Source organism: Sturnus vulgaris, chromosome 15 (genome assembly GCF_052056855.1).
Source record: "Sturnus vulgaris isolate bStuVul1 chromosome 15, bStuVul1.hap1, whole genome shotgun sequence".
In the NCBI taxonomy this organism is placed as follows: domain Eukaryota; kingdom Metazoa; phylum Chordata; class Aves; order Passeriformes; family Sturnidae; genus Sturnus; species Sturnus vulgaris.
The window spans coordinates 13,979,425-13,998,622 of record NC_142257.1 but is presented as its reverse complement, the minus strand read 5'-3'; the positions used below and the strand labels follow the sequence as shown (position 1 = coordinate 13,998,622).

General features: G+C 40.2%; 2 protein-coding genes across 2 annotated transcripts; one reads left to right on the top strand and one right to left on the bottom strand.

Moving 5' to 3' along the window:
- Positions 1–776: 776 nt before the first annotated feature.
- On the bottom strand, positions 777–13,218 carry HMMR (hyaluronan mediated motility receptor). Its single transcript, XM_014877368.2, has 18 exons — positions 13,096–13,218; positions 12,527–12,625; positions 11,867–11,943; positions 10,966–11,046; positions 10,093–10,281; positions 9,777–9,863; positions 9,402–9,502; positions 8,224–8,298; positions 7,929–8,107; positions 6,998–7,146; positions 6,495–6,709; positions 5,794–5,910; positions 4,834–4,992; positions 3,612–3,764; positions 3,410–3,509; positions 2,990–3,166; positions 2,336–2,498; positions 777–1,727 (listed from the first exon to the last, which is right to left on the bottom strand). The coding sequence occupies exons 1-18, from the start codon at positions 13,148–13,150 to the stop codon at positions 1,708–1,710; spliced, it is 2,196 nt and encodes a 731-aa protein (XP_014732854.1). The 5' UTR covers positions 13,151–13,218; the 3' UTR covers positions 777–1,707.
- An 89-nt stretch (positions 13,219–13,307) lies between these two features.
- Positions 13,308–18,010, top strand: NUDCD2 (NudC domain containing 2). The gene is made up of 4 exons (XM_014877377.2): positions 13,308–13,642; positions 14,889–14,937; positions 16,127–16,278; positions 17,622–18,010. The coding sequence occupies exons 1-4, from the start codon at positions 13,454–13,456 to the stop codon at positions 17,703–17,705; spliced, it is 474 nt and encodes a 157-aa protein (XP_014732863.1). The 5' UTR covers positions 13,308–13,453; the 3' UTR covers positions 17,706–18,010.
- The last annotated feature ends 1,188 nt before the right edge of the window (positions 18,011–19,198 follow it).

The window sequence follows — 19,198 nt, the reverse complement described above, 5'->3', positions numbered from 1 at the left end:
TTCAATTAAAAAAAAAAAAAAAAATCCAAGAAGTACCTTAACCCAGTGTTTCCATGTTCATGTTTTGAGTTTGGTGGAACCTTCCATTAACATTCAGACAAATGCCTGCTTCCTCTACAATTTTTTTACTCTATTTACATCTTTCAGACAAGAAAACCTTAATTTTTTCTTCCACAAGGAGAGAACAGTATTAAATGCTTCTAATAACTTTTTAAATCAAAATATCTCTCAACACTTCAGGCTGAATACCAAGTGCTCTGTTAATTAAAATACTTGAAACTAATCCTCATCCTCAATCTTCAGAGGATCAAGTAATCCAGCAAATGCACAAAGATGACATTAACAGACAACATCTAGCAACTTCTTTCCTTGGACTTAATGTGCATTGTTGGTATATAATTTCCTAGGAATTTTGAAGTTTCTGTAAGCTCACAATGTCAGCACAAATGGCAATAAATGCTACCAGCTAAGCTGTGGGTATTGCCTGTGCAGAAGCTCTGTGCAAGATAGCTGCACAGACAATAAGAAAAACACAGTTCCATCTTTGACTTAAATTCAGTATTTACTTTTGTATTAAGAGAAATAAGAGAATTTCAGGCTGTATGTATTGTACGGTTCAGTTAAATAATTTCCCTAAGACTACAGAATATGTAGTTTTTGAGGCAAGACTGGCATTGGGCTTTGTTTTGAAGACAAGACTAGAAAAAAAGTATAGATGAATCCCACTGTAATGTAATTTTGGGTTTTATCCCTGGTTTGCAAAGGAAATGGACAAATTCTTTAATGTAAATTTTTTATTGTGGTAAAGTGTTCTTAATTTTAAATGCAGTTTAACAGATTCTTTCTCCTTTGCCAAAATTCCAGTCCACACAAGGCATGTGAGTTCCTCGGGTGTCCTCCCATCCAAGTGAGAGAAGTTCTGTTGTTATTCCCTGTCGCTGTAGCACTGATCACTTACCACAGCTGGCTACAAAGATTTTGTGGCAGTTTAAGAGTCCAGTGGACACAGCATTGCTCTTAAGACACTAATCTTAGTCACAGTATACAAACGTTTAGATAAATGCAGTCAATTTGACCTGAAAATGCTCTTCTGAAGATCAACAGCTGCAACACCTAGTCCCAGGATTTAAATTTGTGTATACTGAATATAGATCCTGTAGAATATAAAAATTATGTGTACAGTCCCATTTCTACACTGGTTCTATAGCATGTAGGCCACAGAAGTAAAAGGGTCTCTTGACAGTATTGATGCCATTGGTACCAAGGCAGCTAAAAACAGCAAAATTAATTTAACATAGAATTGTATATATGGGATAGATGCAAAAAAAATTTTATATAAAAATAAAAAAACTTATATTAAACCTGATTTAATTTGTAATCTTATTCTCCTTTTCCAAATTTAAAATGTTCTGCTCAAAACCTAACTAAGCAGCCTCAGCATATCCAAAGTGTGCAACAGTGAACACTTTTCAGAGTTCATGCCTGTAATGATGATACCAGGAGTTAAGAACATGCTGTCACCTGTTGCTTCTCAGGAAAACTCAGTTTTTCTAAAAATACATAATTTTAGGTCATTTTTCTAAGGCTCCTACTGATTTGTATTATATACAGCATCCAAGTTCACCTTGAAGAACTTGAAGTTCTGTTGAAAGTCTCCTGTAGCACACGAATTTATAGGTGATTTATTTTCTTAATATTGAGAAGACTTCAAATTTTGTTTTTATTACCTGCAATGGAAAAATGTTACTAAGTTTGAGTTTTTCACCTATTGCTCCCACCACATTAAGTAATTTCTTCTCTCCGGGGGGATAGAAAGTCCTACACTGAATCTCACAGGGAAGCCAAGATATCAAACCCTGGAACAGACACTCTAATGAAACTCTCCCCTACCCTGCTTCCCTTGGTGTGCCCCCATGCTCTCTCCATCTTGTCCTACACTCCACATTTATCTGCAGACCTTTTGCATCTTACCTTGACACCTGCAGTGGTGTAAGGTCCTGCCAGGTAGCAGCTAAAGAACCAGGGTACAAAGGTCTGACTGAGCCACTTGTACCCTGTGACCTGTGCAGGAGACACTTCCTGTCACCTCCTCAACAGGAACATGTGAGCTGGTGACAGAAGGAAAACGGCTTTGCTGTCTGACCTGACACACCACCTATTCAGGTTTTAAGGATCTGGGATGGAAAGTACACTGAGAGTGCCCCATTGATGAAGACACCAACATCTGCTGTGAAACAAGAGACACTATTCACCTCCTCCAGATGCAGCAGACTATGCAAGACTCTCATACCTTCTTTGGTTAAGCTTAAGGGGTACAAGTCAATAACGAACGTACCTTCTTTTAAAGGTGTTTTTGGAGGAATATTTTCCTTGCTATCATGCTGGAAAGCTTTGGAAGGATCAAAATGCTTAATGCCCTGGACTGCACACAGCTGCTCCTGAAGATGTCTGTTGGTTTGCTTTTCCTTGGCTAGCAATGCACGCAGTTTTGAGACATCCTAGAGAAAACAATACTTGGAAGTTAGATGAAGAACAGAAGAGCTTGCTTCAACACTTACTGAGGGAACCATTTTGCCTAATGCTAAACATCAACACTTATTGGTGGCCTTAAAACCCAACTCAAACATACAGGTGTAGAGAAACCAGCGGCATGTACAGGTATGGTGTAACACCACTAGGCAGTATGCAAGTTTGAAACTTTCAGGAGACAATTTATTCTAGAACCCCCAAAAAAAAGTAAGAAAATCCAACCAAGTTGAGACTAGAGGTATTTATTTGTACTGCTGATCCCTCTGTATGTTGTAAATTCAGTCAAAAATAAAACATGTGGCATTTCTGGAGGCTGGTGGTTTATCGTAATCTGGTTCATGCAGGGAATTTAAGAACCAAGAAAGTAGCTTGCGGGATTAGTCCATAAATATTCAGAGCAACAAACAAAGGATCAAGCACGTTAGTAACTTGCAGATTTCTAATTTTTCATTTCACAAACCTGCTTCAGGTGGGCATTATCTTCCTTCAACTTCATAACATGCTTGATTTTTTGCTTCACGTTCTGGTGGCCAAGTAGTTTAGCATATGCATCACTCAGTTTATTCAGCTCTTCTTGGGCTGCCCCATGCTCCTCCAGGAGTGCATTCTTCTCTGCTTCAAAAGCATCTAGTTGTTGCTGAAATACATTTGAACATCTTAGAAATCTTTCAACTAAGCATAACTTTTTACTGGACTGAAATCTACCAAGGAAGATTAGTTTGGGAAGGGGAATAGCTGGCTCATTGGATAGTAACTTAGGAAACCACCACGGAATAAACACCTTTGAATGCGAAGTAGTATATTTACTTCTCAAGAGTAGAACTTGATCCAACTACAAAAGTTTTATGTCAACAGATACTAACAAACACCTACTTCACACCTGAAAAGGCTTAACTTTGTTATGTAAATCTTCATACAGTTTACACCAGGTCTTGATCTCTTCCTTTAAGCTAGAGGTCACATCTTCACTTATGGTTTTCCTAAAAAGCAAGAAGCAGAGTTTTATTATGTTCCTCGTTAGCTCTTCCTCCCAATAAAACTTGGCTGTACCATCATATGCAGTTTAAATTTGAGAAAGTCACCTTGATCTTTCTGCTTCAAGTTCTCTTTTCAGATCTTCAGTTTGCTTCTCAAGTTTTTCCTGAAGTTTAGTCATTTGTGCAAGCCAAGACTCTTTTGTTCTCTCTGTTTCTGCTTCTTTTAGTGCAAGCTTGGTCTGGACTTCTAAGAGCATCCTAAGGAAAATACCATAATTTCTTAATAAGCCCTTGTGTTTTACTTTTTTTCCACTACACTAAATCTAACATGGTGGAATAGCTCTTAGTAGAACTGGAATGAAGGTTTGCACAAACAGTGCCACAATGAAAACAGTAGTACAGATGGCAATTAAGTTTAAAATAAGCAACATTTTTACCTTTTCCTGTAAGGATGCAAGCAGTCCTTTTGAAGCAAAGAAAGATCATGCTGCTCATTTAAGGTTGTTCAATACCAACAGCTTTTAGCAGTTTAGTAGTTAGGCTTTACATGCAGAGATTTGCTCAAGAAGGAACTAATCAAGACCGATGCCTGCAGGTGCGCCCACCCCCAGCTGTTAGTTCCATGTCTTCCCTGCCACCTCAGCTAGGAAATACCTCTTCTGTTTTTCTTTTATCAGCTTTAATGGAAATTGGAGACATTAAACAGGTGGGAGGAAAGAAAGGGCAGGGTCTTAACCAGCACAGAACCATAGAGAACATGGATCGCAAAATTGCTGTTAGACAGTCAGAGAAACAGGTCTTCAGTTACTGGCCTAACACAACTTCTTGGGTGTTATTTCTCATCAGCTGCACTGTGGTGCCTCATATTAGGCAGAGAGATGACCTCAGTTTACATCACCACAGTGTGGCAATTCATGGATGATTAACTGGCATCTGCTTGTGAGCAGAATTTGAGGTGACATCATTCAGACTAGAGTGGCAAAGAGCAAGTTCTGCATTATGTATTTGCTTGTCTCCCCTGGGGATATTATTTGCAGAGCAGTCACTGTAACTGATATTTACACTGATATAGACAATATTCCAACATCTTTCATTCAAATATTTCCCTTTTCCTCTATGTTCCACATATAGAAAAAAGTCAAAACGACTGATTGGACAGACCACTTTCCTAACGCATATAAACTTAATAAATTTTGTCTGTCAGTATTTTCAAATCTTCTGCACTAGGAAAAGCAGAATCTGATCTAGAGCACGACATGACATTCTAGTTAGAAAGGCAAGCCTTAGTTTGCATTCCTTAGCTTAAGGAAAAGTTTTTGTGTAGTACCTTGCACATTCTTCATTTGCTTTGTTTTTATTGTATTCTGCTTCTTGAAGCAACTGCAGAGTCTCTTGGCCTACTTTATTTAGGCTGGCAACTTCTTCTCGCAGAGAAGTATTCTCCAGTTTAAAATTGCAAATTTCTTCAGCTGATATTTTCTTATAGCTGGCATTACAGTACAAATGAGAAAAATCTTGTAACTTCAGGCAAAATACAGGTTTACGTATTCACACCTTACAAGAGCAATACAAGCTCATGCTAGCAAGTATCAAAGATTTTATAATCTGGAGATGTGGCAGTGGTAAATCCAAGTGTAAGAAAGATACCACAACACAGTTCCATAAAGCCATAAGTAGTAAAACTATGACAAATTCTGTGATACAGATATTACAATGTTTTTGTAGGTATTTTAAAACACGAAGGACCTACTCTCTCTGAAGCTTATTTTAAGCTGCAAAGCAACTGCTGTGTGTAGTTTGCATTGGCAAATATCCCACAGGATCCTTCATAGGTGACACACACACCTAGTAATAACAGTATCACTTTCTATATAATTTCTAAACCTGAATATTTTAAGGTAAAAGAACTGCAATAACTGTAGAAAACTACTCTCAATTCAGTGCAAATTTTGAGTCAATACAAGTCTTTTTGCAAGATATTTCAGTGCCAAGAACACCATCACTAGTTACAAATATCATTGTGATTCAAGACCACTGAACTGTTTACATTTTGGAAGAAGAAATATCCAATTTCCTGAACTGGACAGTGATACTGTGCTATTATACTTAGCCTAGTACTCAAGAAATAAATTCTTAATGCCACCAAATACCATTGCAAAATCCTTTACTCTGATGCCATGCCAACACTTGCATGCGGTGTGAAGTACCAAGGCACATAAATGAACAGGGCATTTTATTGTCATCTTAGAGATAATGCCTGTCCCACACATTAATAAAACTTAAATACCTTTCGAAGTCAGCAATAGTTTTTTCAAGTTTCTGCAGTGTATTGCTGTGCTCTTCTTGGATTTTCAATACAACACTGCTATGCATTGCCTTGATTTGCTCCAACTCTGCATTCTTCCTGAAATAAAAATTCAGCATTGCACATTGGAGAGATGCGTGAACACATTACCAAATGCTGCTATCAGTTAGAGAAGGCTTGAAGCAGCAGCAGTAAACTAATGGTGACAAACCAATAACTTCTCACATACTAAAGCACAACCATCTTCACAACAGGTACTACTAAGGATTTCCCCCTCCCTTTATTTTCCAAGCTATAGAATAGACTGAAGACCTAATAGTAAACTTAAACAAGAAACAACCGCCTTAAATCTTTTTCTCATTGCCTTCTCCAGAAAAGACATAGCCAATAGAACATGCACATAGCTTACCCAGCACAGCAAGGTCAGAGCACTACAATACCAGCCTTTCAAGCAAATCCCATCTGGCTTTTTTTTTGTTTTAAATTACAACAATGTAAAACTGACTCAAGTTACTACTACTAGTGATTAGAGCTCATCACTAACAGTAATCAACAATCAGCAAGAAATAACTTCAGATCTGCTCAGGTCTCTAAAACCTGAATTGGGCTCAGAAGCTCTGTTTGCACTACTAATTTAACATTTTTCCTTTCAAAGCTTGAATCAGAAAGTTACTCTCACAAACCCTTTCAACTCTTCTTTCATCTGTGCAAGTTCAAGATCTTGAGATTTAATTTCTTGTTCCAGTCGCTTCACCAGCTTTTCAGCTTTCTTCTCTTTCACATGCAGTTTATTCAGCTCCTTCATGGTATCATTCAGCTCTTCTTCCAGAAGATGTCTCTCACTTTTTACTTCATCTTCAAACTCTAGTAACTTCTGCTGCATTGATGCAGATGACTCCTGCGTACCACAGATTTTAAAACTACCAGTATTTTCTGGGTAGTAAAGGGCTAACTTGCAGTATTTAAATTTCAAATCTATGGGAAGAACCAAAACCCCCATCCCACCAGCAATGATTCTCAGACCTATTAAATTACACAAGGTTCTGCAGGCCAGTACCCATTTTGTTATATTAATGATAACCTAATCTGTGGAATGCACATCTTATGCATAACCAAACCAACAATTTTTAGTACCAATCCTTGGGAATACAATATACTTTTAGACTAATTTATAGCCTGTATTTACCTTCTCTTGCTGCAGCTGAGAGATGACCTCCTGATGCTTCTGAAGCAGTTTTTGGTGTTCTTGTTCCACCAAATCAATTTTTTTTTTCAAGTTTTCAATTTCAGCATTCATACTCAGGAACTGTCCTTTGGCCTCTGACAACTCTTTCTCTGTACAGAAAAATTGTCAATACAACACAAATTCCCTTCTCTATCTTCAAATAGTTACAATATGTATTATTCATAATACTTCCATTCCATCTTTGATTTTCCCTTGCCTAACTACCAAAAACATGGAAAGAAACCCTCCCACAAAACAAACCCATTTGGAAACTCCTCAAAATTGGCTTGATGTATACCACTTCAAAATAATTTTAACAGCAGGAGTGTTTGGACCAAGCTATTAGCTTTCACCAGAAGAGCAGTATGGCAAGGAAAACAACTACATGAGTTCCCCAAAGCTGCTTCCACAAACCAGCACACAGAAGTCACAGTACGCAGAAAACTGATTATATGTCTCAGATTGCAGAGCTGCTGGTGTTAGGAGAGAAGGAGTAAGGAGGTGAAGAAGCATCCTTGCCACATTCCCAACACCTCAACGAACCTACAAGCTGCTAGCAGTGAATTCACACAATATTATACCGCTTCTCAGTGAAGAGTAAAGAACAAGAACTTCTTAGTGTTCGCCTTTCAGATTAAAGCCACTCCTACAATTTCCATTGTATAGTATTCATCTAAGTTACCCTCTATGGAAACACCAATTAACAGATGTCAGATGTGAAGTGATTGCTGTTACAAACATTCCTTGGTATTTCTAGCTGGAGCTCAGAGACTTGACTTCTCATTTAGAACAAACCAGTCTAAATTGACATTTTAGAAAACACCTATTTGAGATGCTTTAAGGCATGTGAGTGATCCCACAAGTGGAACAGTGTACAAGAACTAATAATTACCTTTCTCTTGTTGAAGCAATTGACACCTCTCATTAAGTTCTTTCATCAGTTTACATGATTCTTCCTCTTTTGCTTTGAGGGTATTCCTCAGGATCTCAATATCTTGGTCTTTCTTACTCAGTGTCTCCTTCATCTGGGTGACCTCCAGTTTGTATTTCTTAGCTGTTTCTGCAACACTACTGTAGAAGAAAATTCAGGCACTTGTTACCGCTAAATTTTGTTTGTAAGCTCACACATCAACACAAACGAAAGTGTTTAGGACTGTTGGTTTCCAAGAAGAACAATTTTTTGTTACCTGAGTTCTGTAATATATTCCAGGAGTTTTTCAGTGTCAGATTTTTCTTCAACTTTCTCTCTCTCAGTAGCAGACCTAAAACCGACAGTTTTTATGACATATATTTAGGCAAATTCAGAGTTAAGTAGTAACATATACTTTACATCTCCCAGTTTGGCTGAAAAAGTGATATTGGCTCTAAGAGGTGATTCTATCCTCTTTTCATACCTGTTCCAGATAGTCTTCTCATTGTAGTAAATGATGTAGTAGAGATGATGCAGTAAAGATGCTAAGCCACATTTTGCCATGAACAATATGCCACAAACATAATAACGCATCAACATAATGTAGCTTTTGTAGCAAATCAGCATCTCCTCGCTTTGTGACCTGCACTACCTGCATTATTACCTTTGTGTGTTTTAACAGCCAAGTTGGTGCACAGTGCCAATTGTGACAACCTGACATTAAATATAGCTTGGAAGTTCATCCTAGGTCACTATCCTCAGCAATAGGCTATACATTAGTGCACTGTTACTGTGCAGCACATGGCCTTTTTTTGGCCGACTAGAGAGTGCTGAGTTAGAACTCGCTCTATTTACATAGAGCTGCTGAAACCAAGAGACTGGGCAATTTCCTTTCTTCAAGCACCTGTCTACATCAAAACAGCTCTGAAGGGACCACAATGGCTCTTTAATGCACTTCTCTGGAGAACATATGTTCATCAAATCCATGCCAAATGCCTGGCTGCTGAATTAGGATTTCAGCTCCTGCTTTAATGCTTTTCTATTCTTGCTTATTCCTAACTTGGTAGTTTAAAGGGCCAGAAATAGCCCATCCATACAAAATGTCCTCCTCCAACCTGAACAATTCTTTTCTAAAGAGGTATGTCTTTCCTCCCTACCCCATACCCAAGAAAACACCACCCATGCCACACTGGAAGACAAAGGGTTGACATGATACAGTTTGTCTTTTGGAAAAATGTTAGATACATTAGAGAAACAATGTCTCTAATGGTTGTTTTATCAAACCTCAGCAGTTGGTAGAACTTCAGTCCATCCTATTTATTCCAGATTACAAACACTGATAATGTCTGTTCCTTCTCAGTAGGAATACAGCCTTGATTTTGGCTACCACAAAAGATAAGCATGGAAACACAGCCAGGTCATATCATCTCATCTAATTCCCTTCCTAGCACTTACAGTTTTTCTTGTAACTGTGCTACTTTCCCTTTTGAATGCTCTAGATTCCTTTGCACTTCCTGTAGCTTCATTTCCATGTCTTCCTGCTTTGCCAGTGCAGTCTTAAAAAAAACAAACAAAACACACATATTAACATTAAAATCAGATTTAGTTAAAAAAAGGCATTGTGGAAGAAACAGTGGTGAACTGAAATTTAATCATCACTCCCATTTAATGATAGCACCAGCTATGATGCTTAGTGTGATTCCAAGTATCCCTCTGTAAAGATATCAGCCTCTTGTTAAACAGCAACTCCCTCCAAGAGCTTCAAAATATACTGAGAATCACTGGTTTCTGCAGCAGCTCAGAATTACTGTCCTATGCAAATAGTCGTACCTTTTCCTTAGCATCTCTCATGTTTCTGAGCTTCATCAACTCCATACACAGACTGCTCATTTTCTTCTGCACACCATCTTCAGACAGCTTGTTAGAAAAGAAGATAAATGTGTAATTCCTTTGTATGAATTGCTGCTCACACAACCCTTTCCAAGTGTTCCCCTCCTGCTCTGTGTTTAGACAGAAGGGTACAAGGTCCCAAAGCAGACATGCTCTACATCAAAACAGATGCTGATCAGCAACTAAAACTTCCTCATGTACAGGAAGCTCAATAACAGCAAAGGCAAAGCAAAGATGCACTTATTTGTCTGAATACCTTTGACTTTAGTAGTTCATTGCTTCTTGTTATCTCCAGAAGCTGTTTTTTCAGGCATGCAACATTTGCCGAGAGAGAGGTTTTCTCCTGAACTGCAGCACTCAGCTTTGCTTCAATCTTAACAAGGTCTTCATCCAGAGCCTGAAGTTTTTTATCCTGCTCTCCACGTTCTCTCACTAATGCACGAATCTAAAACATAAGGTATTTTCTTTATTTCCTACTATCATTAGCTTAGCCCCTCCAAGTAAACCACAGGCATAGGTATCCAAACTGTATTTACTTTCATTCAGAATATGTATCTGCAACTCTCATTCACAGGAAGGAAATAACAGAATCACCACACAATAGCAATGTTTCATCTGAATTATTTTATGCTACTGAGCCAATACAACATGTTAAAATTAGAATAGTCTTAGCTTTAATGGGCAACAGAAGCCAACTCTCCTTTTTGGCTATGACAGACAAAAAAGCAGAATGTGACATTTGAGACACAAGGCATCAATTAGCACACAGAAGTATACTGATACATTTTAGGGTGTCTCTTGGGCATTAAAACCAGACTTTTAATCAATTAGCAAAAAAATTCAGCTAGAGATGGTTCAATAAAACAGAACCTTTTTGGAGCAGCCAACAGAGGACTTAATTCTGTTTTTGAAAAGACTGACAGAATAGTTACTCAAAATCAGCAGGAATTAATGCAATTCCATTAGCTTTACACATTCATAATATCTGATAATCTTTCTTTTGCACAGAGATGTTTGTAAACTATTCGTATGATGCATTATGCAGAAGAGGCCAGTTTTATCAGCTTGCATTTTTCTTTATTCTAAGTGGGAGGCATTACAGGATTTCACATATATAATGGATTCATACCTCCTTCTCCAGTGCCTTCTGTTTCTTTTTCTCTTTTGTAAGCATAAGATCTTTTTTAGTCTTCACAACCCCATTACCTGGCTTTGGAAGGGAGATGTGTTAGAAATCTCTAGTTTCATAGTAGCTGAGCACAATTAAATAGAAGAGTGAGTGCTTCATACAGACAACATTACAAAGATACACACCACATAAATAGCAAACCTTTGTCTCTCCCAGACAGGGCAGAAAAGTATCAGGTTAGGATGGGGTTTACCCTTATACTTTCTCATCAGCATTACTCTGAACAGCTCATAACTACAGGGACAGGAAGAAGATTAACAAAGTTGGACACTTTAGTATCCCTAAGCTTCATAAAAACATTTTAACAACTTCACCTCAGGTTTCTTTGCAGAGTATCATCCTACATCATCAATACTCATAAATTTAATTAGTACATCAGGATTATCATTTTTCAGCTTGTTAAGCTATTAATCTTGAAATCTATATCCTTGCATAGGACATTGAGAACCTGTACATGTGGTATCATCCCCTCCCTGTTTCTTTCACCACCAGGTTCCCACTCTGCCTTGCCCAGCCCATGAGAACAGGAATACGATCTCCTTAAAAAGAAGGAGCCACACCATAATTACAGAAGGTGAGCAAGAGGAAAAGAAATCCCAAGAGTCTAGCACCAAATACAACAAACTTGTCTGTAGGCCCAATTTAATTATCACGTGATTCCCAAGGATACAGCAACTCCATTTTTCCTGCTTAGGTCTTAAGGAACACAAATACAACAATATGTTCCATAGTTCACTTGGGGAGATCAATGAGAATTGTATGAAGGGGCTGCATTGTTTAAGCAATCAGAGATATTTAGGTGGGATTTAACAGTGTTACAGACACCACAGCAGAGTTTTACCATCAATCCAAGAGATGTGACTCTCCTTGCAGTTACTGGAGTGGGTGCACTCTTCTCACTGCTCAGATTTATCTTACCTGCAGAAGGATGTAGAGGAGAATAGTGAAGGAAGAGAGTGTGCATGCACACAGGGAAGCAAATGTAACCAAACTATACCAGGTCAATTGACTGTGTACAAAAGACAACGTTCCACCTGATTGTTAGTCTATCAACTTCACAACCCAATACTAGCTACTTTTTTACTGCAATCAGCCAGTTCAATATTAGTCATCTGGCCACTTGGCAAGAGTTTAGACAGGTGGCAGACAGACACTTCTGGTATTTCCACCTCTGCCAAGTTTCCTTGCCATGATCCAGATCCATAAGGTCAGTTTTGGACTAAAGGATGCTTTAGATATTAAAATGCACGAAAATATCTCTAAACCCTAGGTTAATAAGTAGTTTATTTGACCTCCAGAGGCACCTCCCTAATTAGCACAAGTTACATATAAAGCTATTTTTGGAAGATTCCAATAGATATTTTTACAGCTGCTCCTTTGAGCTGGAAGGTAAGCAGTGAGTCTCTGCAACAGAAACCAATTTCTGAGGAGCAGAGCAGTAACAGCATTAACAATTATAACATCTAAAGATATCATTGCGTTTTGTGCAATTTTTACTTACTCTTCTGTTTCCTAACCCCTTGGCATGCTTCAGAGGACAGCAAACTTCCCACTTCATCTGATGGCTTAACGGTATGGGATCCTTGCAGAGGGGCACGTGCTAGAAATGAGATTTTTAGAACAGCAAAGAACAAGGAAGGTAAATTACAGGGTTTTCAGCTTCGGTAAGTTGAGTCTGATAACATATCTAGGGTAAATCTACGGCCAAAGTCCCACGGTGAGAGATTCGTACATCAGAAAACGCTCTCGCTAGCAGTGCCTCAGCCATGACAAGCTCCGCAAGTTCCTCTTACAGCACAGTACTATGGAACAAGAAGCAGCAAGGCTTAGCATCGTTTTAGTTACTACGCACATAATATACGTTCGCTACTGTGTTTGGCATGCCAGGGCTAGACACGAAGTCGGGACCTTCTGCCTTAGAAGGGACCCCTTGCGAAAACCCAGAGGGTCCTCAGGCACCGTGCTACAGGCTGCTCCTCACAGGAACGGACACACTGAGGCAGATCCCCGGCCCCTCGGGCACTGCCAAAAGGTTCGCCCCCACTCCCTCTGCCCCCTCTCCTCACGTACCAGCACTCCCATCGCGGTGAAGGTGGCGGCAGAGCGGCGCGCGCGCGGAAGCCATGACAGCGCTACCGCCCCACGGCACGGTGTTCAAAAAGACCAACGGCCGCAGTGCGCGCCACCCAGCCAATCAGCTGCCGCCGCCTCACCCGCCTCAGCCAGTCGGCGCGCTCGACGCGGAGCACGCGCGCTGCGGGCCCGGCGGGGGGCGTGGCTGGCGGCGCGCGTGCGCGGAGCGGACGCTCCGGGGGGAGCGGGGCCGGTGCGGGGGCCGGAATCGCGGGGCAGCGCGGAGCTCAGTTTGTGCGGGACTCATTGTGCAGTTCGGTGCGGAGCGTGGAGCGGAGCGCTCCCGGCGTGTCCTATGTCGGCTCCGTTCGAGGAGCGTAGCGGGGTGGTGCCCTGCGGGACGCCCTGGGGCCGCTGGTACCAGACGCTGGAGGAGGTGTTCATCGAGGTGCGCGTCCCGCCGGGCACCCGCTCCAAGGACGTGCGCTGCAGCCTGCGGAGCCGGCACATCTCCCTGGCCGTGTGCGGACAGGAGCTGCTGCAGGTACCGTGGGCAGCCCGGAGGGAACAGGCCAGCGGCTGCTCCCGACGCATAGGCCGCGGGGCGCCGGGGGGTCACGGGCTCAATTCGGTTATAAAATACCTCTGAGGCCACGGAGTCTAGCCTGTGGGCTTTCCTTAAACATCTCCAGGGGTTGTGACTTCGCCACCTCCCTGGGCAGGTCGCTCCAATGTCTATCACATCTGTGAAATTTCTTCCTGATGTCCCACCCAGACCTGCCCTGGCACAGCTTAGGCTGCATCCTCACGTGCTGTCATTAGACACCTGGGAGAAGGTTGGCATACCTGTGCCCTGTGGTGCCTCTCTGTTCCTTATCCCAGGTTTGATACATTAAAAATGACATTCATTGGAAACAGTTTTGTTCACCTGCAGGACGTTTTGCAGATGGTGCCTGTCCTCCAGTACGTAAAAAGACAGCTGGAGAGGGGCTTCTTAGAAGGCCATGTAGTGATAGGACAAGGGGGAAGGGCTTTAAACTGTCAGAAGATAGTATTATATTGGATATTAGGAAGAAATTCTTCCCTGTGAGGGTGGGGAGGCCCTGGCATAGGTTGCCCAGAGAAGCTATGGATGCCCTATCCCTGGAAGTGTTCAGGACTATGTTGGACAGGGCTTTGAGCAACCTGGAACAGTAGAAGGTGTCCTAGCCCATGTCAGGGAGCTGTAATGAGATGAACTTTAAGGTCCCTTCCAATCCAAACCGTTCTGTGATTCTATAAAAAATAAAGATACAAATTCACATAGATTCTAGTGTGAATGTGGATGGCATTTCAGTGCACAGCTTCAATTGCTCCAGAAAGGAAAAAAAGAACAAAAACCAAACCCCATAAAACTAGCCTAAAGACAGATTTACTTTCACATTTATAATGAACTGCTCATACTACCTGTACCCTGCACGAGAGCTAGATTTACTCCTGGCAAAAACACATGCATTTTCATGACAAGATTATTAAAAATGGCATTACCTGCTGAGAAACACAAGCCTTTTCAATGACTCCAGATACTGAAACAATGAAGGTATTAAATGCTTCAATTAAAAAATTATTGCATAACAAGCAATAATTCTTTAGCAGGCTACATACAAGTGTATACTTTTAGGGTCAGATCACCCTATTCATTTTCAGCAGAATACAAGGTGGTTAAGTTGTGAGTAAAACTTCATAATTCAATGTTAACTGGATGCTGAAGAGGTTTTACTGATTTGTAATATTGTACCTATCTTTTGCAGGGTAAACTTTTTGACTCTACAGTAACTGATGAAGGAACATGGACCTTAGGTAATAACCTACATCTGAAGTGACATTATAAAGGCAATAAAGCTTTCCAATAGACACTGCAGAATAGTTTACCCCCTCTTTATTAATGGGAAAGATTACTTTCTTTCCATAGCTTTGTAAAAAGGCAGTCGTTATTGCTGGATTAAGGAACTGAGGTATTACAAAAGCACTTGAGACTAAGGTTAATGAGAAAATGCCACATCCTGGAAGGTCATAATCAATGGGTTACAAACATTTCCATATAGTGAGAAGTTTCAAACCTTCATTTAAAGGTAAACAGTTCTGGTACAGTTACGTAATCTATGATTCTCCATGATTACTACTTTTACGCGTTACATTTTTTGAATGAATGACAAAATCTACAGTCCAAAAGAATCAGAAAGAAATTTAAAAATCATACTTAAGGTTCCTACATATAATTAGGAAAAAAAGCATATTGAGCCATTATATCATAAATAGTGTAAACTATTCAGAATATTTTGGGGGTTGGCAATCATATTTGTGGACTGTGTCTCTCAGTGTTTTGCTATGATATTTATTTTAAATATTTATTGATGATTTAGTAATTTAATCATTGAAATTAAAAGTGTTAATACACATTGTGAAGCAAAGCCTAGTCTTTTTCAATACGCAAATAATATTCAAAATACACTTCTAATGCTGTATTTATTCACTTCAGTAGAACTGAACACCCTGCACATTTACTTTGAAACATGCTTCCAATATATTCTTTATAGCCATACACATTCTTTTAAATAATCCTTCGTTCATATGTTGCTAAAACTTAGTTCTTGCTTATGTTGGTAATAACTCTCTGTAAAGCCTGATCTCAAATTTTTCATTATTGCCTTCGCAGAGTTGTCTGTTGTAATAGATTAAATCTTTGTTGTGAACATCTCCAAGAGGTTACTTTATGTTTGCAATAGTAGTTTTGAACTGTGTTTAATCCCTTAAAGCTTCAGCATCTTACAGGCCAGAAGGGGAGAGATGACAATACAGACTATCTTTGTTTCAGCCTTTCTTTCCTTGTTAATGTTTATTTATTTATCAAGAACTAGGTTGGCATTGGCATTAAGAACTTAAATTACTTCACGTTTTATGCTTGTTAATGGTGAATTCACCGAAACAAGAAACGAACCAACATGTAGGACTGAGTTTAAAGGTTGCTCTATATGTTTTCATTCAACAGAAGACAGGCAGATGATACGAATTGTTCTAATGAAGACAAACAGAGACGCTGGAAATTGTTGGACATCTCTGTTAGAAAATGAATATGCTGCTGATCCTTGGGTACAGGACCAGATGCAAAGGAAACTTACACTGGAGCGTTTCCAAAGAGAAGTAAGTTAAGGGACTGATGCTTAGAATAGCTGATGTGGAGCATAGACTAGACAGAGCTAAAAGGAATAAAATAGCTATTTATTGAAAGGCCTTAAAAGGCCTTGGGCAGTACAAGAGCCTGGCTGGGGCTGCACCCGTGTTGAATCCAAGATGGATCTCTGTCACAAGTTTTTACAATTTTATAGGTTTTTGTTCATCTACATATTGGGGTCAATTTTCCGACCATAGCCCCAGGTTATGAAGTCTCAACCCCCTGGCTTGCCCCCTTCCCTTCGACGTTGTTTATGCTTTTTGTGTAACGATTGTCCTTAATTCTCTAGCTGGGAAGGGATTGTTTTGTCTAACTACCCTGTGAAGAGAACTTCCTAAGACTGAATATGAAGTTCCAGAGTTACACACCAAGCAGCAGAGAATCTGAAAAATATAAACACTAAAACCCAAGACATCAGGACCATAATTACTCCTTATATTTTTTGTTAGCACACAGATGTTATGGCCAGGAAAGCTGAGCAAATGCCATGGAAATATATGCTTTAGTTCAATATCTATAAAATGCTTACAAGGTTTTATCACTATGCTTTGAAGAGATGAGTCTGCCTGCAGGGTTATAAGTTCAAATGAGTTTGGAGGTGCTATTACTGTTTTAGTAATTGTATCTTCCTAACAACTTTTGACTTGTTAGGCTACATATAACTTTTGTTATTATCTAGAATTATGACATAGCCATATTTACAATAAAATTTGAACATCAAACTCTACTGGATATGCTTGTTTATAATGTAAGATGGAGTGGAATAATTAGCTGGAAAAGATGTTCCTTATGCTTTTACTAAAATTGCCTAAATTGTTTTGCTGTCCCTTTGGCACACAACTATTCCTGTACCTGTCTGCAGGGGTGTAGAATTACATTTTACATACCAGCTGAATCAGCAGGCTATGTACTGCAGCAGAGAACAACAGTTTTATGAACCCTCCATCAGGGCATGTATTTTCAAAAGGCAGTTTCAAAGGACACCAAAAGCCAGATCTCGTTCTTAAACTTTCATTAATATTTCTTTTCTGGGAGATCTGACTACTTGCTAAGTCAAGAACAGCATTACAAAGTCAATTCACCAGTATGCAACCAAGCTATAACAATTCAGAGTTTGTTGATGCATTTTCCAAGGATTTCAGTGCTGTGATAAACATATGACAAGTTGATTATTATGTGTTCTTATTACAATGGCAGAATATTAACAAGAAGCAATTTAGGGTTTTTGTTTGTGGGTTGTCTGGGATTTTAAAAAGCATTTTTATTCTAAATCATTTACTTACTAAACAATTTTTAATTTTACTTCCATCAGAACCCTGGGTTTGACTTCAGTGGGGCAGAAATTTCTGGAAACTACAGCAAAGGAGGACCAGACTTTTCTAGTCTTGAAAACTGAACTTTTTATATGTGATCCTTTAGACAAATTACATATTAAAGACTGGAATCATGAAACTGTTGAAGACTTCAGTGATCTCTTCAATGGATTGTTGTCAAAAGTAATTACTTCAGTGAAGAGAAAGAAGATCTTTTCCAGTAGAATGAAGACAAAATTTTACCAGCTGATTTATAAGCTGTGATACTAAGGCACAGACTATAGAGAAGGGTGTACATAAAGAAAGTAATGTCTTTAAGCAGAATGTATGTTTTGAGTGTTTTTTTCTTTTCAGAAACATCATAGTAAACAAATCAGTTATGAATCTACTGCTTGTCTTAATGCAAGGATATCTTCTTATTCTTGCTTATCTACACTTGGGAAGGAATCTTCCCATGCACCTGGCTGGGGCTGATCTGCCGGGGAGCAGCTCTGTGGAGAAGGACATTGGGGTCCTGGTGAGCTGTCTCTGAGCCAGCAATACCCTGAGGGACAAGAAGGTTAATTATATCCTGGGGTCAATCAGGAAAAACTTTGCCAGAAGATCAGGGAGGTGATGCTGCTCCTCTGCTCAGCCCTGGTGACGCCAGATCTGGAGTGCTGTGTCCAGGTGGGCTGCTCAAGACAGGAGGGACATGAAGCTCCTGGACCGAGTCCAGCAGAGGCTGTGGAGGCTGTGGAAGGGATTGAAGGATATCCCTACAAAGAAAGATTTTGGGAGCTGGAGCCGTTCTGCCTCCAGAGGAGACAGCTTAGAGGGGACCTCATCCCTGTCTTCAGGGAGGGCTCAGAGCAGGGACCAGACTCTGCTCCATGGTGCCCAGCAACAGGACAAGAGGCAGCCAACCAACCTTTGTTCTCTACTGGATGCAGGAGGGAACTTAGTAATTGTAGAAGAGGGGAAGGTGGAAGGCCTTTTTTGCTTCAGTCTTTAGTGGGAAGACAGCTTGTCCTCAGGACAACTGTCCTCCTGGGTTGGTAAATGGTGTCAGGGAGCAGAATGGTCCCCCTGGTATCTAGGAGGAGGCAGTCAGAAAACTGCTGAGCTGCTTGGATGTTCACAAAGCTATGGGACCAGATGGATCTATCCCAGGGTGATGAGGGAGCTGGCAGATGAGCTTGCGAAGCTGTTCTCCATCGTTTACCAACAGTCCTGGCTCACTGGTGAGGTTCCAGAGGAAGCTGGCCAATGTGACTCCCATTCACAAAAAGGGTAGGAAGGAGGATCCTGGTAACTGTAGGCCAGTTACCTAGTACATAGTAAGGTAATGGAACAGTTTATATTGAGTATCATCACACAGCACTTACAGGATGGCCAGGATATCAGACGCAGCCAGCATGGGTTTAGGAGGGGTAGGTTGTATCTGACCAACCTGGTCTCCTTTTATGACCAGGTGACCCACCTGGTGGATGTGGGAAAGGCTGTGGATGTTGTCTGTTTGGACTTCAGCAAGGCTTTTAACAATGTAAACTCCTGGAATAGCTGGCTGCCCACAGCTTGGACAGCAGCACTCTTC

What these genes read in the sequence shown, in the direction of transcription:
- NUDCD2 (XM_014877377.2), top strand. Translation starts at nt 13,454, where the DNA reads ATGTCGGCTCCGTTCGAGGAGCGTAGCGGGGTGGTGCCCTGCGGGACG. An exon ending in GCGGACAGGAGCTGCTGCAG is followed by an intron (nt 13,643 to 14,888) that starts GTACCGTGGGCA and finishes TATCTTTTGCAG; the next exon opens with GGTAAACTTTTTGACTCTAC. An exon ending in TGGAGCGTTTCCAAAGAGAA is followed by an intron (nt 16,279 to 17,621) that starts GTAAGTTAAGGG and finishes TACTTCCATCAG; the next exon opens with AACCCTGGGTTTGACTTCAG.
- HMMR (XM_014877368.2), bottom strand. Translation starts at nt 13,150, where the DNA reads ATGGCTTCCGCGCGCGCGCCGCTCTGCCGCCACCTTCACCGCGATGGG. An exon ending in CTTGAAGCAGAAAGATCAAG is followed by an intron (nt 3,510 to 3,611) that starts GTGACTTTCTCA and finishes CTTGCTTTTTAG; the next exon opens with GAAAACCATAAGTGAAGATG. An exon ending in ACAAAGTTAAGCCTTTTCAG is followed by an intron (nt 3,167 to 3,409) that starts GTGTGAAGTAGG and finishes AATGTATTTCAG; the next exon opens with CAACAACTAGATGCTTTTGA.